The 24,808-nt window shown below is 39.0% G+C and overlaps 1 protein-coding gene and 1 long non-coding RNA gene across 2 annotated transcripts in view; one reads left to right on the plus strand and one right to left on the minus strand.

The window, feature by feature from the left end:
• The window catches only part of LOC115216427 (acid phosphatase type 7), a 32,875-nt gene extending 18,398 nt beyond the window's left edge, over positions 1-14,477 (plus strand). Inside the window, exons 6-11 of the mRNA XM_029785757.2 lie at positions 1,770-1,838; positions 5,047-5,275; positions 9,027-9,155; positions 11,282-11,353; positions 11,814-11,951; positions 14,368-14,477. Of these exons, the coding sequence (XP_029641617.1) occupies positions 1,770-1,838; positions 5,047-5,275; positions 9,027-9,155; positions 11,282-11,353; positions 11,814-11,951; positions 14,368-14,448 (718 nt within the window). The 3' untranslated portion in view covers positions 14,449-14,477. The remainder of the gene's footprint in view (positions 1-1,769; positions 1,839-5,046; positions 5,276-9,026; positions 9,156-11,281; positions 11,354-11,813; positions 11,952-14,367) is intronic.
• A 716-nt stretch (positions 14,478-15,193) lies between these two features.
• On the minus strand, positions 15,194-24,104 carry LOC118765075. Its single transcript, XR_005000923.1, has 3 exons — positions 23,987-24,104; positions 22,514-22,520; positions 15,194-15,207 (listed from the first exon to the last, which is right to left on the minus strand). It is a non-coding gene; the product is annotated as an uncharacterized LOC118765075 (long non-coding RNA).
• Positions 24,105-24,808: the final 704 nt, after the last annotated feature.

Genomic DNA, 24,808 nt, shown 5'->3' on the forward strand with positions numbered 1-24,808 from the left:
AGTGGTTGGCATTAGGAAGGGCATCCAGCCATAGAAACCATGCCAAATCAGAGTGGTGTCTGGTGCAACCCCTCAGCTTACCAGCCCTGATCAAACCATCCAACCCATGCCAGCATGGACAAATGAAAATTAAATGATAATGATGATGATGGTGATGATGAGTACTGAGGCCAGAGTAATCAACTGAACTCCTCCCTTTGTGCCAAAATTTGTAGCCTTTATTATTATTATTATTATTATTATTATTATTATTGATGATGATGATGATATATATATTGGTGTATGTGTGTGTGTATATATATATTTATATATATATATATATATATATACATATATGTTGCTAGAGTGGCTAACTAGCTTCTGTGCTGGGGGTACGTAAAAAGCACCATTCAAGCGTGATCGTTACAAGCGTCGCCTTACTGGCACTTGTGCCGGTGGAACGTGAAAAAACATTCGAGTGAGATCGTTGCCAGTGCCACTGGACTGGCTCCTGTGCAGGTGGCATGTAAAAGACACCATTTGAGCGTGGCCGTTGCCTATACTGCCTGACTGGCACATAAAAGCACCCACTACACTCTCGGAGTGGTTGGCATTAGGAAGGGCATCCAGCTGTAGACACTCTGCCAGATCAAGATTGGAGCCTGGTGCAGCCATCTGGTTCACCAGTCCTCGGTCAAATCATCCAACCCATGCTAGCATGGAAAGCGGACATTAAACGAGGAATGATTAGTTTAGTGAGCTGGCAAAATAATTGGCAAAAGTATTGGAAAGTGCTCTGGTCGGGATTTTTTTCTTTTTCTTTTTTCTATTCTTTTTCTTTTTTTTTTTAAATAAATCTTTACATTCTTAGTTCAAACCCTGCTGAAGTCAACTTTACCTTTAATCTTTTTTGAAGTCAATAAAATAAATACCTGTGGAGCTCTGGGGGTGGGGTGGGTCAGTGTAATTGACTTGCCCTTTCCCCCAAACTTTCAGGCTTTGTGCCTAGAGTAGAAAGGATTATTATTATTATTATTAAGGTGGTGAGCAGACAGAATTGTTAGCACATTGGACCAAATGCCAAGTGGCATTTCGTTTGTTTTTATGTTCTGAGTTCAAATTCTCCCTGCAGTCAACTTTGCCTCTTATCTTTTCAGGGTCAATGAAATAAGCACCAGTTAAACACTGGGGTCAATGCAGTCAACTAGCCCCCTCATCCAAAATTTCATGACTCATGCCTATAATGGAAAAGATTATTATTATTATTATTGAGTGAGAGAGCAGTGCATGCCATCAAAGTGACACTGGGGTAAAATATACGGAGCCCAGTATACCCATCATGACTACCCGTCCGATAAGGGTACACTAGGCACATGCATCACAACCATGTGTGCGCGACATGGTGATCTCATATCAAGATAAACAGCGCATGACCTTGCAGGTGGGGGCCCAGTTAGAATTTTCTTCTGGTCGAGTAACCCATCCCACTCAAAAAGTCCCTGAATAAGGATTAAGGATGTTGAACCAAACACCCATGTTTCCAGAGGTGAATTATTGAAACCCCAAAGAATCCCTCTCAACACATGGCTATGATACTCCCCCACTACTTATTATTATCATTATTATTATTATTATTATTATTATTATTATCATTATTATTATCATCATTATTATCATTATTATTATTATTATTATTATTATTATTATTATTATTATTATTGTCATTATTATTATTATTATTATTAGAAACATTTATTCTAACTGTATCAATTTATCTTCTTCATTTCTAGTAACTTCTCCAATTACAAGAGTAGATTTTCAATGCCAAAGAATGGAGATGGTGAGAACATGCTTTATAGGTGAGTTATTTTTATTCTTCTTAATGTCTTGTAGTCTTAAGTTTGAGTACCTCCATGATACAGATCTGTCCAAGTAGAGTTAACTACGACATTTCGATAGGACACCAAGTTGGTACAAATAATGATAGTGTGAAGAAAGTGGTATGTAGTCAGTTTAGATCATCATCATCATCATCATTTAACAACTGTTGCCCATGCTGGCATGGGTTGGACAGTTCATTACGAAACTACTTAAGAGGCTCAGTCATTCTGAAAATTTAGCAGTTACAAATTATTTTCAAATTATACTGATGACAACTTTATTGTAAATAATAAAAATTAAGGCTAATGAAGAAAGTAGAGCAAATGGGGTTTTTATTTGCTGTATCTAGATAATGATAACATTTGGTTTAAATTTTGCTTTGTGAATTGATATTGTCATCAATTTTAACAACTGCAAGAAAAAATATAGAGAGAGGAAACTCCAAAAGGTGATGTTCTGGGGAGGGAGGAATTGGCTTAGTAAATAATGGAGGGGGCATATGTGGGAGAAATAGTTTTTAATGAGGTGAAGTAATTTCTGGCTCTGTAGAGAGTGTTCATTGTTAGCAATATTGTTTGTGCATTGTTAAGGATATGCATTCATGAGGAGAAATCCTGAGTGATGCTGCAGCCTAACATTTCTAGTGGCCTTGAGGATTCAGGTTGATTGGATTGGGTAAGGTGGGTCGTGATAATGTATTCTTGATATGCTCTGTGAATGTGTCTTTGATGTACTGTTGAAGGAGATAATATAGTATGATCCTATTGTCAATGTTTTAGAGGTCCTTGTTCATGAAATCATCAATACTTCAGCCCCTAACAATCATTGACACTCAGCAAAGCTTGGATAAGGCCACAATGCAGCATTGCTTTCACATGTGGCATAATACTGTTGCTGTATGCATAGTCATCCTTGGCTGCTTCTGGAGATGAGCCACATGACTAATTGGCTTAAATCATTTACAGTCACAATTTCGTTTCAGCACACAGATATGCTGTCTTTTCTCTCTGCCTTTTATCCCTTGACTCTAAAGGCTTCTTCTCCTTGCAACTAGCTAGGTTTATATGACCTCTACTCAGGCATTTTTAACCCACACATGTCTCTCCTCCACTCATCATCCATATGTCCAATCCCACCCCCACCCCACCCCACACACACTATCACTACGCCCAGTTCTTCCTTCCCAGAGCATTAGCTGTCTGGAATTGCCTTCTTGCTCATGTCTTTCTTGTAGGTGTTGACTTACAAAAATTTTAAGAGCTGCATCATTAACATCAATCTCACCAGAGTAGGAGAGCCTGTGGAAACTCTGGGTATTTTCCTTTCCTCCAGACACAGCAAGAAAAACAAATAAACGTCACACATGTGGATAATACTTGGGTGCAGAAGACTGGTGTGGAGTGAAGAGTGATATCATCTGTACAGAAGTGGGCATAGTTGGAGATGATGAGGAAGGAGCATTAAAGTGAAAACCAAACTCTGAGAACACCTGTTGGTCAAAGAAAGAGCCCTCATCAATACATGCTTTAATGCTGTGATTTAACAGAAAGCTCACAATATGGTGACACGTAAAAAGCACCCACTACACTCACGGAGTGGTTGGCGTTAGGAAGGGCATCCAGCTGTAGAAACATTGCCAGATAAGACTGGAGCCTGGTGCAGCCTTCTGGCTTCCCAGATCCCCGGTCAAACCGTCCAACCCATGCTAGCATGGAGAACGGACGTTAAACGATGATGATGATGATAAATATGGAAGCTAGAAGAAGCTCATAGGAAGGGAGTTTTGTCAGGCGATATGCGCATTAGACATGGTTGAAAAGTTTGCTGGTGTCAAGAGCAACCACACTGTTTTAACCAAGTTTCTCAAAGATGTGAGCTGACTGATGAGTAGAGGAAGAGAATAGGCCTCTTCTACATTTTACTTTTTGGATGTCATATTGGTTGCCTTTAAAGAGGAAGAGGAATTCAAAATGATGGAGAAGATTGTTGTTAATGGTTGTCTCTAGTACCTTTGAAATGCTGACAATGAGTGTAATAAGACAATAGTTGGTGTATGTCTTTGGAATGGGATCCACTGTAAACTGATTCCCAAACCCTAGTGACTAACTCTGATCAGGGCTAAAAATAAGAACTGCTTGTGGATTATACAATGTCTTCTAGTTACACCAAATTATCATAAAAGTAATTGTTAGATTAATTCTAACTCACAAAATTGACTGTAGCATGTTTAATGCAATTCTCTTTTGTACATGAATCCAGTGTAATGTTGTTTGCAAGATCTAAAATGCACAACGTTTGGGTTAGGGATCTGTATCTTAAACCCTTTTGTGATGATATTCATGCCAACATGGAAGGCGGATGTTAAATGATGATGATAATTATTAATGATAAACATTCATGTATTTCAGGTCATTTTGAGAATATCAAGAATTTGGCGGGTGTTAATAAAATTACATATGTTTTTATTTAATATAATATAATGAAATTATTGTATACAGTGCTCAGGTGCACCACAACTTGTCAAAAAGTGCGTATAAAGTATATGCAGTAATGTACAAAATGCCTGGAAAGCGAACAGTGTATGAGTCAGATACATGCTTGCGTGTGTATGGAGGGGAGAAAATCAGGTGTAGTGTTGGTGAATCTCAGGAAGCATGGAAGTTTTGAAGGATGCAGTGCTCCAACAACTAACAACTGATGCCGGCAGTCTGTTCCATGCTTCAGCAACTCTTAGCGTGAAAAAATGTTTCCGAAAGTCATGGGAGCTGTGCTGTTTTCTGACTTTGTAAACATGTCCATGGGTGTTAGACAGGTGGAGTTTGAAAAAGTGCTCAGAGTTATTGTTTGTAAGATGGTTAATAATTTTATGGGTGTCTGCCAAGTCAGCTGCCAGACGTCAGAGTTTCGAAGTGTCCATGCCCGGGGAAGTAAGGCATTCAGAATATGGCAAATGCCTGATGGAGGGTATTCTCTTGAAAAGGCGTTCAGAATATGGCAAATGCCTGGAGGGTATTTATGGAAATAATGTATGAAGACTGTTGTTTGTAACAAAAGAATCTTACATAAAATTATAATTGTAAGTTTTCATTGAAATATAAATACTTTTAATTAAGTTTGTCTTCTAGACTGAGAGGTAACTTACTTTCTAACGGGTGAATGAAATTTTCATTATTTTTCTCTTTACAGCTTCAACATTGGTCCAGCTCACATTATAAGTTTCAGTTCAGAAGTTTATTACTACTACGTTGACTATCACTATACAGATTACCAGTATAACTGGTTAAAGAAAGATCTGGAAGAAGCTAATCTCCCTGAAAACCGTGCCAAACGTCCATGGATTATGGCTATGGCTCATAAGCCAATGTACTGTTCTAATAATGATGATCCTACCATGTGTAATAACAAAACCAATCCTGTAAGTAGAAATTGCATTCAATACCTATATTTGCTTAGAGCTAAGGAAAACAATAACAGCTCAATGATGGAGTGTTCCAGCCATAAAGCACTAGACTACTGGAATGTTTATCTTAGTGATGGTTTTAGTAATTTCCACCATACTAAACATGATTAGTAACTTGCAATATACACAAAACTTCCATCCCACCTTTAAAACTAAGATAATCTGATATCTTTTTAACCAATGGTGTACTCCTTATAGTAGCTGGATTAAACAAAGATATTTTTTTGAAAGCATAACGTTACTTTTAATGTGTTATCACCTGCTTTATTTTTGTTATAAATTTTACCTTCTACTAATCACCATCTTTTCTACAAGCTTATTGGTGATTTCAAATGCTAGTTAGACGAAGGAATAAAAGTTAAAACCAGTGATCATATCAATGTAATTTTATTATTCCTCATATTGTGTTACATTAGTGGATGAGACCCTTAACTCTTAATGGCTTATCCTCATAGATGTAAGTAGGTACTCTGAATATACTGTTAACAAGCCACTGTGTTGTGTAATCAGCTATACAGACAGCTGTTTCTCTTTTCTGTGCTAAACTGCTGTTTATCATCATCATCATCATCATTTAACATCCGCTTTCCATGCTAGCATGGGTTGGACGGTTCAACTGGGGTCTGGGGAGCCCGAAAGCTGCACCAGTCCAGTCAGATCTGGCAGTGTTTCTACAGCTGGATGCCCTTCCTAACGCCAACCACTCCGAGAGTGTAGTGGGTGATTTTATGTGCCACCGACACAGGTGCCAGACGAGGCTGGCAAACGGCCACGCTCGGATGGTGTTTTTTATGTGCCACCGACACAGGTGCCAGATGAGGCTGGCAGACGGCCACGCTCGGATGGTGTTTTTATGTGCCACCGACACAGGTGCCAGATGAGGCTGGCAAACGGCCACGATCGGATGGTGCTTGTTACGTGGCCACAGCACGGAGGCCAGTCGATGCGGTACTGGCTACGGCCACGTTCGGATGGTTTTATTGTGTGCCACGTGCCACCGGCACTGGTACCACAAAGATACAAATTCCATTGATTTGTTTTGATTTAATTTTCACTTGCCTCAACAGGTCTTCACAAGTGTCACAAGAAGGAAGGTATGCACAGGTGGACTGACTACGTCCCAGGTAGGGGCCATGGGTTATGGCCTGACTAGTCTTGCCGGGTCTTCGGATGGTGTTTTTATGTGCCACCGACACAGGTGCTAGATGAGGCTGGCGAACGGCCACGATCGGATGGTGTTTGTCATGTACCCACCGCACTGACTACAGCACTGATGGATTTCTTGTGTGCCACAGGCACTGGTACCACAAGATACAAATTCCATTGATGTTCATCTATTTTGTCTATTTTGATTTGATTTGATTTGATTTGATTTGATTTGATTTTCACTTGCCTCAACCGGTCTTCACAAGTGTCACAAGAAGGAAGGTATGCACAGGTGGACTGACTAGTCTTGCCGGGTCTTCGGAAGGTAATGTTTAATAATACTGCATGATCAATGTTTTCATTTTTGACCATAACAAAATAACTTGCACTGCAAATTGTTTCAATGAATTACAGCACCACCATTTTCCAAAATTATATTTCTCAAAGTTGTGCTACAGTCAATGTATTGTATACAATCGGAAATCAGTAATATTCTCACTCTGTACTTCATTACAGTTACAGCAACAACACAAAAGTGCTGTATCAAGTTGTGTCTCAATTCCCTTTCTTTTGAAGTCAATATTCTTTTCTACTCTAGGGACAAGACCTGAAATTTTGGGGGAAAGGGGGGCCAGTTGATTAGATTGAACCCAGTATGCAACTGGTACTTAATTTATCGACCCTGAAAGGATGAAAGGTAAAGTTGACCTTGGCAGGATTTGAACTCAGAATGTAACTGCAAATGAAATACCTATTTCTTTATTACCCACAAGGGGCTAAACACAGAGGGGACAAACAAGGACAGACATAGGTATTAAGTCGTTTACATCGACACCAGTGCGTAACTGGTACTTAATTTATCGACCTCGAAAGGATGAAAGGCAAAGTCGACCTCGGCGGAATTCGAACTCACAACGTAACGCAGACGAAATACCGCTAAGCATTTCGCCCGGCTTGCTAACGTTTCTGCCAGCTCGCCACTTTCTTTTGAAGTTGATGTTACCTCTGGATAAGACAGTGAGCTGGCAGAATCATCAGCTTGTTGGGTAAAATGCTTAGCAGTATTTTGTCCGTCTTTGCATTCTGAGTTCCAATTCCACTGAGGTCATCTTAGCCTTTCATCCTTTCAGAGTCAATAAAATAACTACTAGTTGAGTACTGAGGTCAACATAATTGACTTACCCTGCTCCTCGCAATTGCTGACCTTGTGCCAAATTTTGCAACTAATATTACTTATGAAAGAAGGCTATATAACATTTGTGGGAGACATTCAGGGGTTGGACAAAATAATGGAAACACCTAGCATCATAGCATCATAATTTTGAAATATCTATAAAACCATCAAAAGCTTAGTTATTTTTTGTTTGTTTTTTTGATTTTTTATTAGTGTTGCTTAATATGTTTTGCTAAAATTGCTGTTTCTTTTCAGATATCATCAGAAAAAGTAATTAAAATTCTTTAAAATGACAGATCCATCGAACTTTCAAAGAGGTCAAATTGTTGGTGCTCGTATGGCAGGCACTAGCATAATGAAAATAGCTGAAATGTTTGGTGTATCAAGAAGTACTGTCTCAAAAGTAATGACAGCCTTTGAGAAAGAGGGAAAAACTCGTCAAAACAAAACTCCAGAAGAAAACCAAAACTTTCAGATAGGGTCTGTCGGACTCTTATGTGAATAGTTAGAAAGGATCACAAAAGTACAGCTCCCAAAATTACTGCAGAGCTTAATGACTACCTCAAGAACCCAGTTTCCACAAAAAACTGTTCAACAAGAGCTGCACAAAGCTGGATTTCATGGGAGGGCTGCGATCAGAAAACCACTTCTTTAAAAAACAAATGTTGCAAAGTGTTTAGAGTGGAGTAAAAATCTACAGAATTGGTCCCTAGAACAGTAGAAGAATGTTATTTTCTCAGACGAGTCATCCTTTACCATGGGCTGAGTATACGTTTGGAGACAGCCAAAAGAAGCATTTGACTCAGACTGCCTTCTTCCAATAATTAAACATAGAGGAAGATCTGTGATGATCTGGAGGGCCTATATCTTGGAAATCCCAATGGTTTCCCTTTGTGGCAGAATCAAAAGTCAAGACTATTTAAGTATTTTATCTGATCAAATTCATCCTATGGTTGTGGAACTGTTTCTGGAGAGAAACACAATCTTTCAGGATGATAATGCACCAATTCACACCGCTAAAGTTGGCACAAGGAACGTTCTAGTGAAGATGAACATCTTATCTGGCCACCACAGTCCCTAGATCTCAATATTATTGAACATTTATGGTACATTTAAGAAAAACAAGTAAGGAGTTGATATCCTCCACCATCATCACTACAAGAACTGGAGGCTGTTTTAGCTGAAGAATGGACAAAAATTCCTTTGGAAACAAAAGTTTTGTACAAGTCAATACCTCATAAAATTCAAGCTGTAATTACTGCCAAAGGTGGTCCTACCCCATATTAAAATAAATTTGTTTCAAATTTTAAGGTGTTTCCATTATTTTGTCCAGCCCCTGTAAATATTGTGATTGAGCTTCATTTTATGTCTTCCATTTATTCTCAGGTACGGGTCGGCCCTGCATTTGAACCTGAGAAAGGCTTGGAAAACCTTCTCTGTAATTATGGCGTAGATATTTATTTCTCAGCCCATGAACATTCATATGAAAGAATTTTCCCAATTTATGATTTTGTGGTGAGTAATAGTTTGGTTTCTATTATTAAACAATTGTTTGAGACAACTTACATATGAACATTTTTAAATAATGATCTTTCCTTTCAATAACAGAGAAAAATCCAAATCCATTATAAAGTCAACAGAGAATTTACTTCTAGTGTTACTATTTTTGTTATGTTTTCTCTTAAGGAATGGGGTTAGTGTGAAGTGGCATGGCAGTATCTCTAGTCTAAGAGAAAAGATAATAGAAGTGGTGGCGGTGGTGTTGAAATTGTGAGCTTCCAATGGGAATTATCAATCTTAGACAAACTGTCCAAAGGAAATACTCTAAAGATGAGAATGGCTAGAAAGATAAAGTGAAAGTACAGTCTGATAGACGTAAATGAAATCCGGAGGGCAAAAGGAATAGTGAAGCAAAAAGTGCAAGTTAAGGCCCAATGCTTACACTGATATGGAAAGAGAAATAAATTTTATAGATGAAACAAGATATTTAAAACTGATGTTAAGAAATTCTACAGAGTGTTAAGGAAACATTTGATCAAAATAAGACCCACCTGATATGAAAGAAGTGGTGACATTTTGAGAAAGCATATGGAGTGATAGAAAAGAATTCAACAAGGAAGCTGAATGGGTTAGGAGAGAAGAAGAAAGAATGGTAGAGTCAGAAGAACAAGGTGTTGTGATTTTAGTTTTGATTACGTGATTTTGATTGTCTCGATTGCTGTTATATGCCTGCAGTGCTACTGTGCAAAGTTCTGTTCTGTTTGCAGACGACATGTTCAGTGTTGATTTTAGTTAGTCGGGAATGTAGAAACTCGTTGCATAAAAAATGTTATTGCGTTGAAGTTTGGTTTTGCTTACAATTTAGCAATCTTTGTTTGTATTGTATATTGCTGTATTTTTAGTGGATTAAAGCCTTTTAAACTTTGATATTCGAGTTTGGGTTTATAACACAAAGATAGAATATGACAGTGCAGGAGCTAACTCAAGCTCTGTCTAAAGCTCATGAGTGGAAGTCTCCTAGACATGATAAAATCCCAACTTTTGGCTGAATAACCCCTCATCATCACACCACCAGTTAATGGAATGTTTCTCAAATATCATCAGAAACCCCCAAAAGACCTAAAACTGGCTCATATTAGGGATAACATACCTACTCCTTAAAGTGACACAAGAAACCCAAAAAAATACTAGCAAATCATTTGTTTGACTACCATGTACAAAATACTTACATCCATCCTCAATCAAAACAATGTCCTTCCTCTTGAACAAAAAGGGAGCAAAAGAAACTCATCCAGCTACAAAGACCAGCGATTAATAAACTGTATGGTACTCGAGAACTGTTCATCAAAAAGACAAAATCTTAGCACAGTATGGATTGACTATCATAAGGCATTCAACAGTGGTCAGTTTTGGTGCAGCTTAACAGAAACAGTCAGTCAAATATTTATTTGAAAGTGGTTCTCTCTAACCCTTAAACAAAGTTTCAGCAAAATCAGAAATAAAATGTTATTCTCGCAACAAATGGGTTAAGTCTAGTCATGGCAGTTTGGTCAGAACATGATAACTTGAGGCTTATAAATATATGATTTTCAACATTTATTAGTGTGATATATAAATTATGGAGTAAAGAAAAATACACAGGGATATGCTTTGCATAAAGATATAATTGCAAAGTCAGTGCTTAAATAGTTAGTATCATTAGCTGACTACTTTAAGTTTGCACTGATCTTATCTTTCACCCACTCTCATTTCTTAATTCATTGCTTGAGATTCCAGTGTCGTAATGAGAGACATGGAAACTTGTATCTGAAACAGAGGTTAATAGATTCAGTCCGAACTAAAGGGTATGTATTTATTAGAGAACTTAAAAACTGAAATAAGGGTGCTGATGAAACATGAAAATTGGGATAGTTCTTGCAGTTTGAGTTATTCTTGTAATAATTTTCACATCTTTGAGAAGCAAGTTAATTTTAGTGATATAGTGGAACTCTTGTGGAAATGTATGGGTTGTAGATTCAATTCTATCACAATGTGGTGTGGGTGTGGGTGTGTGTGCATACTTATATGCATGTGTGCCATTATCACCAAAGGGCTTTTTTATAGGACATGTTAAAATGATGATGCTATTTTTTTTTTCATAGGTAAAGAATGGTTCCACAAAGAATCCTTACAAAAACCCTAGGGCAACAGTTCACATAGTGACTGGTTCTGCTGTGAGTATATTTAATTTCATTTGTGTGTGTGTGCACGCGCATGTGTGTACATGGTTGTTTTTGCATACTTAAGACTGTTGCAGGTTCCATTATGATATATGTATGTATTTGACAAATTGAGGAGGATGGTGACACATTTGTAACACGGCAATCAGGAACACTCTCTCTTGCTTGAATAGAGGCTGGAATGAATATGAAAAAAAAGAGTACCAATATTCAGACCTCTCCATGTATCTCTAACAGCATCCCTTATCTCCAAGTAAGAATGGGTGATGAATAAGGGATAAAATATGAGATTGTCTCTCCAACAGATGTGAGTGAGGGATTGTAAAATATGTGTTTTCTCATAAACGAAATAATGATCTATCCAACACTATTACTCTACAACTGATGAATTGTTGCTTGATATGTTTGTGTCTTTTATGTTTTGACAACAAAGATGATTTTGATCTCTCATCAGGGCAACGTTGAAGGCCAGGATCCATTTATGAAGATGCCAGTGGACTACAGTGCATTTCAAAGTGATGATTATGGTTACACTTTAACAACTATCCACAATAACACACACATTCATCTAGAGCAGGTTTCAGATGATAAGGTCAGTATAACAATATCTCCAGTTTGAATCGTCGTCATCATCATCATCATCATCATCATCATCATACATCTGCTTTCCATGCTGGCATGAGTTAGACTGTTTGACTGACACTGGTAAGCTATCGGGCTACACCAGGTTCCAGCCTGATTTGGCAGGGTTTCTATGGCTGGATGCCCTTCCTAACACCAACCCCTCCAAGAGTGTAACAGGTGCTTTTTACATACCAGTTACGCGACACTGGCTTTGGCTACGGTTATGATTTCACTTGGCTTGACAGGTATTCTTTAGCACTGCATATCACCAAAAGTCTCGGTCACTTGTCATTGCTCTGTGAGGCCCAATGTTCAAAGATCATGCTTCATCACCTCCTCCCATGACTTCTTGGATCTACTACTTCCACAGATTCCCTCCATTGTTAGAGATTCGCACTTCTTTACACAGCTATCCTTTGCCGTACGCATCACATAAGTATACCAGTGCAGTCGTCTCTCTTGCACATCAAATCTTATGCCCAACTTTTCTCTCAAGTTGCTCACACTCTGTCATACATGCACACTGACATTGCACATCCAGCAAAGCATACTGGCTTCATTTCTTCTAAGCTTACACATATCCTCAGTACTCACAGCCTATGTTTCACTGCTATGCAGCATGGCTGTTCTCGCAAACAGGCATCATACAATCTGCTTTTTATTCTGAGGGAGAGGCCCTCTAGTACTAACAAAGGTAGGATCTCTAACCTTTGCCCAGCCCAGAATGTTGAATTAACTTCTGAGAGGACATTGGAAGTATGTCTATGATAGAAAAAGGAAGTTGAACATTTTTTTCTGGCTATGTTACGTTTTAGCTAATATAGTTATTTATTGGGAGTTAGATGGCAGAACAAAGACATTCAAATCATGAGCAATAAGACTGAGGGATTAATACATATGATTACCATCGTTAAATGTTTGTTGGAGGAGGCTTTGCTTGTTTTATTAAACAGAGCGAATGACTTTGTAGAATCTCTCTAATTGGCTTTTGTCTCGTTTGTTTCAATGACTTTTATGAATGCTGATCTACTTCAATATTAAATAATGAATTAATCTATAACCCACATATTTAAAAAGAACAGGTCTGTTGTTGGCTGGTCCCTGCTCATCCTTAATTGAGCCACCCTATGATTAAAGGCCTTCCAGTTCAGACTGGGTTGTTGTTTGCTTTTTTCAAGCTTAGACTACATTATTTAATGTAATGATTTTCCCTTTTAAGATGGTACAATACAATCTGAAGGTAAATTTGGCTACTATGTCTAGCAGGTGAGTAGATGACTGCAAAGAGGACTTGGTCTTGACAGCAAAAAAATGTTTATCAATGATATTATTTAGTTGTTCTTAAATTAATTAAGCAACAACTCAATACTTGGCTAATTGTGACTCCTGCAGACTATGAGATATTTACAAAATTCTTTCACCAGAATTGGATAAATTTGGACAAGTTGCACAAAAATTTATAAATATTTAATTTACAAGCCTCAGACATGTTGAAATATGTTGATCAGATATATGTATATAAATGAAGTACTGTGTAGCAATTGTATCAGGCTACAATAAGTTTATAAATATTTTATAACCTGTATGTGTAACAGTTACAGTTAGCTAAATATTGGGATACTGCTCTTCAAGTGATTTACCCCAGAGCTAGCCTGTGTATGTCCAAACACCTGCATATTTCTCTCTCTAGAGGGATCGACTCCAATCTTTGAAAATATGCTACAGTGTCTCCCATTACCAAAATGTGCCTGCCAACCGTGAACCAATCACTCTCACTTCCAACATTCCAAAGATGGTGGATACAGTATTTAACCACATAACATTCAAACCAGCTGCATCTTGACTTAAATATTTTACCTGTTATATGTTGAAAGCAGCCGGATTAAGCCTCTTACACCTACCCTACAATGTTATTCTTCATCGAAATCCCAAAGCTATGAGACATGATTACTTCAAAAGCAATATAAATGAACAAGCATTACATTTGATAGAATAAACTGAATGCTAAAGCGTTAAAGGATCTTTTCCTACAGTTTTAGCTCTTCTTGCATCTCAGTGGCCACCAGTAACCCTCCACTCACTGCATTAATCATTTTCCCAATCCTTCTACTTGTGGAGAGGAAATTGGAAGTTATGTCATTCATGCCTTTTCTTGTAAAATTCAGCGACTTAAATGTCAATCAGAACCAGATTGCAAAGTTATCTCTATAGTACTTGTTACATATATTTATTTCTTATATAAAACTTAATCCTTAAATTGGAATTTATGGCATAGATGCCCCGCCTTCTTTCAGCTGATCTTTACTCGTCCATAGTTATTTACTATAAATTGTATATAATCAAATGGTAAAACAACTTTTATTTTCAAATTTCTATATTTTCAGGGTGGTGTCGTCATCGATGATATTTGGCTTACAAAAAACCAAGATCGTCCAAACTTCAAGTGTAAAAAAATTAGAAGATAAATATTATTTAATTTTCTTGTGAAACAGAACCAAGTTGTTTAGTTTTCTTTTATAGTCTATCAACATTATTTTTTAGATTTCAATCCTTTTTTTCTTAAATTTACCTTTTTTCACAATTATTTCAAGTGGGTGTTTTAAAAAATAAGTTTTCTTGTTATATATGTATATAACGATTTCTACTGAAGATATTTATATGTTTATTCTTTTAATAAAATGAGATAAAACAATCTGGAGTTTATTTCTTTTATATCTAAGTGAATTTTGACATCAAGTGAAGCAGTTTGGGTTTTTTTTTTCTTTTTATGCATGAGAGAATGTTTGGTGACAGTACTTTATGCTTGAAATACTATTATCAGTGAGCATTTCAGCTGACCAATGATTCCAATGCTGTCACTGTAATTGTTTTGTGGGCTCAGTGCCCTTCAGTCTGTTTTGGATGGAACATCATTGCAAATACTGGAGAATAGAATTGCTAAATAAGGGGTTCATATAATCAACTTGATCCCTCCCCTCAAAACTGTTGGCTTTGTGCCAGCTTCCACTGGTATGGACACATGATGCATATGGATAAAGATCATCATCACCATCATCATTTAACGTCTGCTTTCCATGCTGGCATGGGTTGGATGGTTTGACTGAGGACTAGCAAGCCAGAAGGCTGCACTAGGCTCCAATCTGATCTGGCATGGTTTCTACAGCAAGATTCCCTCCCTAATGCCAACCACTCTGAGAGTGTAGTGGGTGTTTTTTTGTGTACCACTGGCACAGGAGCCTGTCAGGCAGCACTGGCATTGACCACGCTCAAGTGGTGCTTTTTATGTGCCACCGATAGGGGAGCCAGTCAGGCAGCACTGGCATCGACCATACTCAAATGGTGCTTTTTATGTGCCACCGATACAGGAACTAGTCAGGTGGCACTGGCACTGATAACACTTGAATGTTGCTTTTTATGTGCCACTAGCACAGGAGCCAGTCCGGCATCACTGGCGTTGACCATGCTCAAATGGTACTTTTTAAATGCCACCAGCATGGGTGCCAGTCAGGCAGTACTGGCATCAACCACAACAACAATTTCACTTGATTCAACATGTCTTCTCAAGCACAGCATATTGCCCGATGATTGAAGGATACTCTTAAATGAGCCGGTTATGCAACACTGGCATGGGCCACAGCCACGATCTCAGTTGGCTTGCTGAGTCTTCTCAAGTGCAGCATATCTCCAAAGGTCTCGGTCTCCTGTCATTGCCTCTGTGAGGCCCAATGTTCGAAGGTCGTGCTTCACCACCTCATCCCAGGTCTTCCTGGGTCTACCTCTTCCACAGGTTCCCTCCACTGTTAGGGTGTGGCACTTCACATAGCTGCCCTCATCCATACGTAACACATGACCATACCAGCATAGTCATATCTCTTGCATACCATATCTGATGCTTCTTATGTCCAATTTTTCTCTCATGGTGCTTACACTCGGTTGTGTATGCACACTGACATTACACATCCAGCAAAGCATACGGGCTTCATTTCTTTCAAACCTATGCATGTCTTCAGCAGTCACATCCCATGGTTAACTGCCAAGTAGCATGACTGTTCGCACACATGCGTCATACAGTCTGCCTTTCACTCTGAACGAGAGGCCCTTTGTTGCCAGCAGAGGTAGGAGCTCTCTGAACTTTGCTCAGGCTATTCTTATTCTAGCAGCTACGCTGTCAGAGCATCCACCCCCACTACTGACTTGGTCACCTAGGTAATGGAAGCTATCAACTACTTCCAGTTTTTCCTTCTGGCATATGACAGAAGCTGTTTTCTGCACATTTTCAGTGTTTATTGCCCCTGTGCATTTGCCACCCACAAAAACTATCTTCCCAGTTAGCCTTCCTCTGATATTGCTGCACCTCTTATGTGCCCATAGCTTACACCAGGTACATCTTATGGAGTTTCTACCTATGCCTTTTCTACAGATCAAGCAGGGCCATCTACCTGAAAGGATTTGTGATGTCTGCCTTCCTACTTATTAAGACCTTGGTTTTTGCTAGATTGACTCTAAGGCCCTTCGATTCTAGACCTTGCTTCCACACCTGAAACTTCTGCTCTAGTTCTGGTGTGGACAGCTGTATAAAAAAAGTACTCATCATCATTTAATGTCCGTTGCCCATGCTGGCATGGGTTGGATGATTTGACTGGGTTGGCATGTTGGAAGGCTGCACCAGACTCCAGTCTGATTTGGCATGGTTTTCTACAGCTGGATGCCCTTCCTAACGCCAACCACTCTGAGAATGTAATGAGTGCTTTTATGTAACAGGTGCAACGGGTGACATCTGCATGACACCGGGGTGGATTTACATGCCACTGGCATGAGCGCCAATTTGTGTGACACCGGTATCTGCCACAACTGCGATTTTGTTTGATGTGATAGGTCTTCTTCTCAAAGGTCCTATCTCAAGCAGGTGTGATAGGACTTCTTCTCAAAGGTCATGGTCATTGCTTCCATGAGGCCCATAGTCATTCAAAATGGCTGAAACTTGTGGAAGTGGGAGACCCAGAAAGACATGGGATGAAGTGGTTAAGGTTGATCTCAGGATCTTGAGCTTCACAGAGGAAATGAGATCCCTGGCACTATGAGGTTCTTGAAAGACTGGCCTCCATCAGCAAAACTTTGTTTTTTTGAAGTGCCATGCATTGTACTTTCCATCCACATTACAGTGATTCATCACCTCCTTTGCATTAGATTTTCCTCTTCACCATTATCTATTTCTTGCAGCTTCTACTGTTCATTTTCTCTTCCCTTTCTCCTCCTAGATGTGAGTAACCATTCAGATCCTCTACAAGAACCTGCACTGACCCCATCACTTACCATAGTTCAATCTTCCCATCCAGAAGCATGCTACTGACCATCTGACCCTCTCCAGAATTTGTAGTTCTGTGAATTGCATGGTGACCTCGATAGTGCAGGTAGCACAAAAAGAGAACCTAGTCCATGTTGTAAAGTGGTTGGTATTAAAAGAAGAGCATCCAGTCATAAAAACCATGCCAAAACAGACATTGGAGCATGATGCAGTCTTTGGGCTCATTAGATTCTGTCAAACCATCCAACCTATGCCAGCATGGAACACAGGCTTTAAATAATGATGATGAATTCAAAGACTAGAGGTGGTTTGCAATTCAATTTGTTATTGAAGAGATCTCTTGTGTTGTTAAATGAAAAGAAATATATAATGTTCCAGACGTTTGGTTGTACCCTACTCTGAGGATCATAGACATATTACAGAGTTGGACGGGATTGTTAACTGAAGCATGAATTATCATTAGGCTGCTGCCTAATGAAACAAAAGTGAGAGTGAATTTTTTTTTATTGATAATCAGCGGTAAGGAGATTATCCTATTTTATTTTTATATTTGGTTTGCAAGATTCTTTAAGTGAATTTGTGTCTTGAAATAAATTTTTGTTGTGTCCTGGGCGAGTCATTACACCAATATCAATGGCACATGCACAGGTTCAATTCCACTCATTTATTATTAGTCAATTGGTGTTAAAACCGATTCTGCTGGTGGTGTAAAGCACTCATGTCACATAAAAATGCCTGCGTAGTGCCAGGTAGAAGCGCCTGTATGGTGCCACGAAAAAGCACCCAGCCCACTCTGTGAAGTGGTTAGTGTTAGGAAAGACATCCAACTGTAGAGACCATACCAAATCCGGCTGCAGCCTGATGCAGCTCCCCATCTTGCTAGTTCTGGTCAAACCGCCCAATTCATGCTACCATGGACAACAGACATTAAATGATGATGATGATGATGGTGGTGGTGGTGGTAAAATATTTATCCAACTAACTAATCAATCATTTGTTTAACTTGGTTAAAACAGTCAAATATTTTCTTTTTATTTCTTTTATTCATCAAAGTTCTTTCATTGTTCCTTTAGAGAGAGATAAGTCACTGAAAGGGTTGCAAATGGCAATGAAAGAACTTTGAGGAACAAAACAATAAAAATGGAAATGAAGGCTCAGTTCGTGGAATATTGTTACACCACTTTTCCAAGGCCTAAGAAGTTCAAGAGCCTTGCTCTTGGCAGAGAAAGTCATGATGATGGTTGTGGGGGAGGATGACAAGGGATTCAAACTCCTTGATTTTCTAGACATCTTCACCATCATCTTTCTATCTTTATCTAACTCATTCTCCTTTCTTTTCCAACTGGGGTATCCATGTATTTACTCTGCTGCAAAGACACCTAACTAGATCCCTCTAAAAGTGTAATCTCTCAATTGGCACAAAGCCACTTCCACTCAATAGTACTCCTTTTTCCCAGCTGAGGTGCTTTTGTCTTTACTTGGTGACCTGTTGGTGTTACTACCACATAAGAAACACTGGTGCTGCATGAAAAGTGCCCAGTACACTTGGTAAAGTAGTTGGCATCAAGAAGGACATCCAACTACAGAAGCCATACCAAAACAGATGATATAACCTGTTGCAGCACTCAGCCTTCCCAGCATACTGTGTATGTGTGCGTGCGCACGCGTGTGTGAGTGAGTGAGTGTGTGTGTGTATGAACAATCTAAATTAAAGCTTGAACTTCCACAAATATCAACTAGAAAACTGGAAATGTTACTTTGATGACTACCTAATCCTTTACTATGGAATGCAGTAAAACTCAACTGCCATTCCTGGATAAACTAATCATCAAAAGAGATAAAATCATTGAAACGGATATTCACTACAAACAAACAGATTCTAAACAATACTTACTGTTCTCCTCATACCATCCCAAACACACAAAGAATAATATCCCCTTTCATCTAGCAAGAAGAATCTGCACAATTGTTTCAAACCCTGAAAATCACAATAAACGACTCCAGGAACTAAAACAAGTACTACTTAAAAGACAATATTCATTAATGCTAATAGACAACAGAATAGAAAGTGCCAAAGCAATAAATATCCCAAAACTATGATTATTGGAGGTATCTCCAGATACCTCCAATAATCTACCCTTTATTACAGCACACAACCCAAGAAACACAAAGGTTTACAATATTATCCACTACAACATCCCACTACTAAAACAAGATCCAAGAATGAAACAAGCATTTGAAATACACAAATTAACCAAAAGTAAAAGACAATCAAAGTCCTTCAAAAAATTCCTCACTGGTACTAAATTACCTTCCATAATTCCTACACCAACAGTCAAAAAGTGTGACTGCTCCAATTGTGGGACTTGCATCAACCTTTTTGACGACAACATATAAATTCAAATAGATTTTTTTACCATAAAAAAACACTTTACATGTTCTTCAAGGAATTCAATATGTGCTAACAAATGTAAAAGATATAATGAAGATTACATAGATCAAACAAAGAAATAGACTCTAAGAAATAGACTGACTATTCATCAACAACAAATACAAGACCTCAGTACAAACAGATTCCACTGAGTCGACACCTAGACATGTGTGCAAAAAATAAGTTCCCCAAATTCCACTCCATCTATGTTCAGCGGATGCCACAAATGAAGCATGGATAAACAAAGAAAATACTTTCATACAAAAGTACAAACCAAGACTTAACAAACTTTATCAGAGTACATACACAAATAACTATTCATACACAAAACTCATTCTCTCACTTAACATGAAGAACCTACACAGCTAACTACCTAAACTTTAGCTACATTCTCCCACCAGACAGATTAAATTTGGAGTGTCTTGATTGTAACTAAACATGTTCACTCAACTATGTCAGCCTTCTTTTTAGGTGCAAAATATACTATTTCTTTACTACCCACAAGGGGCTAAACACAGAGAGGACAAACGGATTAAGTCGATTATATCGACCCCAGTGCGTAACTGGTACTTACTTAATCGACTCCGAAAGGATGAAAGGCAAAGTCGACCTCGGCGGAATTTTAACTCAGAACATAACGGCAGAGGAAATACGGCTATGCATTTCACAAAATTAGGTGCAAAATATACTGTCAAGTGACACACACAGACATAGTAGGAAACATGCAAAAGGTTCTAAACTTAACCATATGTTCATTCTCTAGAAACACTTGACAGAAACCACTCAGAGCATTGATTGTTTGGACATGTTCAGTCAACCGTGTCAGCCATAATTTACATCGCCAAACATTATCACTTGATATTAACACATGGTCGTAGTGGGGACCTACAAAAAATTTCTAAGACCAGTTAAGTGACTATCTTCTACCAATGAAATCCTATTTAAAACATATACTAATTTGAACCATGAACCCCCTATAAAAATAGAGCAAGCTTCAAATACTAGTCAGAAGCAAGACAGCTGCGACATACGCTATATCTCTCTATTTCAAGTTTTTCAAAATCAATGTAAACTGTGAAACCGGTTAAATCTTTAATAATAAAATATTTTAACTATACGCAGTGCATTTTCAACTTCTATTTTTCCTATATTTCTACTCCTGTGGAATAAAATATGTGTGTGTGTGTATGTATGTGTGGAGGCACGTGGCTTAGTGGTTAGGGTGTCAGCATCATGATCATAAGATTGTGGTTTCGATTCCTGGACCGGCGACATGTTGTGTTCTTGAGCAAAACACTTCATTTCACATTGCTCCAGTCCACTCAGCTGGTAAAAATGAGTAACGCTGCGATGGACTGGCATCCCATCCACCTGGGGAACACATACGCCATTGAAACCGGGCCCATGAGCCTAGCTAGGCTTTAAAAGGGCACATTTATTTTATTTTTATGTATGTTTTATATCTACTGAGAGACGATCTGTGATTGGCTAATTATACTTCAAAACGTTTGTTTCATCAGGCTGATGGATCGACCTCAAAGTCTTTTCAGCTTGTATCACTTGGGCTTTATTAGCTTGTGTACCGTTGGCGATTCTTTTCCTCTGTCTTCCTTTCTCTGGATCTTTCCTTCTCCTACGTTTCCGACGAAGAGCTCTGCTCGAAATGTTAAACCCTCCTTCTTTCCTGAGCGTCCAATAATACTATATTTGTTCCATGTCCTCGCATTGTTGTGTTTTTTTGTGCTTTCTTATTTGGATTAACTATATATATATATAAGTAATCAGCTTTATTAGCTTATATACAGTTGACTCAGAGATAAGTGCATGTGCATCACCTTTTTTTATATTTTTGGCAGGGATGTTTTCCATGAATGTAAATGCTTTCCCACTTCATTTTGGAAGCTATAAGTGCACTGCGTCTTATAGCGGAAACAACAGTAAGCTAATGAGGGTGATTTCTTAATTCCTGTTTTCTTGTCATTTATTTAATTTCATATTATGTTCAGAACTCAACTAACACTTTTTTCATACTTCTATATTTACTCTGAGTCAGCTGATGTTACCAATTCCACTCGTGCCTCCAACGCTTCGACAACCTAATCTTTGAGAGACTCCAATGCTTAGTCAATGTCAGACTCTCTCCAACATTCTGCAATCAGGCTGCATTGCCCAAACAATTTGGAGGTCTTGGTCTCCATAAGTGTTCGTCCCTCTCTCTCCCCAGTTTCCTTTCCTCCACCCACACCTCCTGCTCCACCCTGGTGAGCAACATCCTCTCCTCTCCAACATGTACCAGTTCCAACAGGGAGTCAGATGAAGCTCTCCAGCATTGGAGGGAATTGGGCTTGTCTGTCCCTGAGAAGGTGGAGGGCTGTCGGAGTCAGAGAGCTTGGGATAACATCATTCCGAAGGCCACCTTCGACTCCCTCTTCATCCAGTCGGACCAGTTTTCAAGGTGCTGCTTACTGCCTGCTAGTGCCAAATACTCAGTTGACTGGGTTGATGACATCCATCTGGCTAATGTTGGTGGTCTACTCAGCTTGGACGAACTTCGTGTCCCCATTGCCCTCAGAATAGGAGCTGACATATGCATGGGTTTGATCTGTTGTTGTGGCAGGCTCCTTGACTCCACAGGCCTCCATGGTCTTTCTTGCCGCCTGAATGCTGGTTGCTTCACGCGTCATACGGAGTTGAACCTGATACTTAAGAGGAGCTTGGCCCAGGCAAACATCCCTTCCATCTTGGAACCATCTGGATTGTCCAGATGTGAAGGGAAGAGACCTGACAGCCTCACCCTGTGCCTCTGGCCACAAGGCATATGCCTTGTCTGGGATGTCACAGTTAGCAACTCCTTTGCTTCTTCTCACATCCAGGATGCTGCAGTCAGGGTGAGATCCACAACTTCTGTGGCCGAGCAGAACAAAATCCTGAAATACCACGATCTGTCGGCCAACTACATTTTCCATCCTGCAGCGCTCAAGATGTTTGGTGGGGTTGGACCACTAACTGAGATTCCTGTCTTCATTGACAACTTGTATTGCAGAGGTAACTGGTGAGGCTTGTGAGGGCGCTTGGCTGTTCCAGCGCATCAGCCTCACCATCACTCGCAGCAATGCTGCAAGTGTGCTGGCGTGTCTCAGTAGGCATTAGAGAGGTTTCCTAGTGCTCCCAATTTTTCAATGCAAGGCGGTGAATTGTTTTGGTTTTTTTTCTTTTAATTTTTTCAATTGTGTTCTGTGTTTTATCCACATGTAAATAAATTTAAATTTCATTAAAATTAAGAAAAACAAACTAATTCTGAAGCTCATGTAGAGGATGGTCCAAAAGTCTTGTCACTCCCTACTGAAAAGTAATAAGAATGATATAATAATATCAAACACATATACTGGTTTTAGTATATTCACTTTGATTGACACTGACACTGTCACACATCAAGAAGGTCTGTATGAACACCATTTTCATAGCACAAAAGGATGTGGTGCCATGTCCTGTGTGATATCTTACGAAGCTGTTGGTGCTCATACAAACCTTCTCAATGCGTAACAGTGTCAGTGTCAATCAAAGTGAGTATACTAAAACCAGTTGAATGTGTTTGATATTATTGTATTGTTCCTAAGGCGGCGAGCTGGCAGAAACGTTAGCATGCTGGGTGAAATGCTTAGCGGTATTTCGTCTGCCGTTATGTTCAGAGTTCAAATTCTGCCAACATTGACTTTGCCTTTCATCCTTTCAGGGTCAATAAATAAAGTACCAGTTGCATACTGGGGTCAATCTAATCGACTGGCCCCCTCCCCCCAAAATTTCAGACATTTTTCCTAGAGTAGAAAAGATTATTATATTGTTCTTCTGTTATTCTTATTACTCTTCGGTAGAGGGTGACAAGACTTTCGGTCCACCCAATAGAGTGAGTTCTAACACCGGGTTATTAGTATCGCTATGTCTAAGTGAAATCGGTAAATTTCTGTATTTACACCTGCACGATTTTCATTAAAAAAAAAAAAAAACTCAGATTTTTTGCATGGTATCAAGTACCCTGACCTCCTGATATGCTGCTAATTCTTTATTTTGGTTTGGAAAAAGGGAGTGCGAGGGGGGGGGGGACCCCGCCCCCATCCCAGAATCATTGGAAATTTTTTTTTTCGTTGAATGAATTCCTGTGACCTCCTAATATGCCACAAAACTCTTTTTGGGGTCCGAAAATCGGGGTGGGGTGAGGTGGAAGCCTCGGAAAGTTCACCTTCACCCCCATTGATCTTTTCACTCGCACGATCTTCACTAAGGAAAAAAAAAACCGGATTTTTTGGCGTGGAATCAAGTATCCTGACATCCTAATATGCTGCAAATCCCTTATTTTGGTTCGGAAAAAAAGGTGGGGCGGTCATCCCACTTTTTTTCGTGCGGATGAAAAGATCAATGGGGTGGGGGTGAAATTTCTGAGGCTTCCACCTCACCCCACCCCGTTTTTCGGACCCCCAAAAGGGTTTTGTAGCATATTAATGATATCACAGGAATTCATTCAACGAAAAAAAAAATTTCCAATGATTCCGCGAACGAGGGAGACCCCCTTCGCCCCACCCCTTTCCGAACCAAAATAAGGGATAGCATATTAGGAGTTCAGGGAACTTGATTCCACGCAAAAAATCCGAGTTTTTTTTTTTTTTTTTTTTCTTAGTGAAAATCGTGCGGGTGTTAATATAGAAATTTGCCGTGAAATCATTACACACACGCACATACACATTGAATTTTAAGGATTTTATCGAAAGTAACATTTATGAAATAGCATGCGACAATATATTTAGGAATCATAAGCAATAGATTTTTCTATGGTGATTATCTATTCTACGTTGAAATGCTTTCGGGAAATCTTGAAATAGCTGTGAAAAGAGCAACGACGTGCGAAATGCCAAAAAATTTTACAGCAAAACCAGCCACACTATGGAGATATGTAAATTCTGGAAATGAAATAAATATAGAAAAATGTGTGTATGTTTTGGTTTTTGCTTTGTTTTACTTTGGTATATAAAAATAAACATGTTAAAAAGCCGATCCAGATTCCAGCCACAGTTGTTGGCCTTTGTACGCTAAATTA

Source organism: Octopus sinensis, linkage group LG10 (assembly GCF_006345805.1).
Source record: "Octopus sinensis linkage group LG10, ASM634580v1, whole genome shotgun sequence".
Lineage (NCBI taxonomy): Eukaryota > Metazoa > Mollusca > Cephalopoda > Octopoda > Octopodidae > Octopus > Octopus sinensis.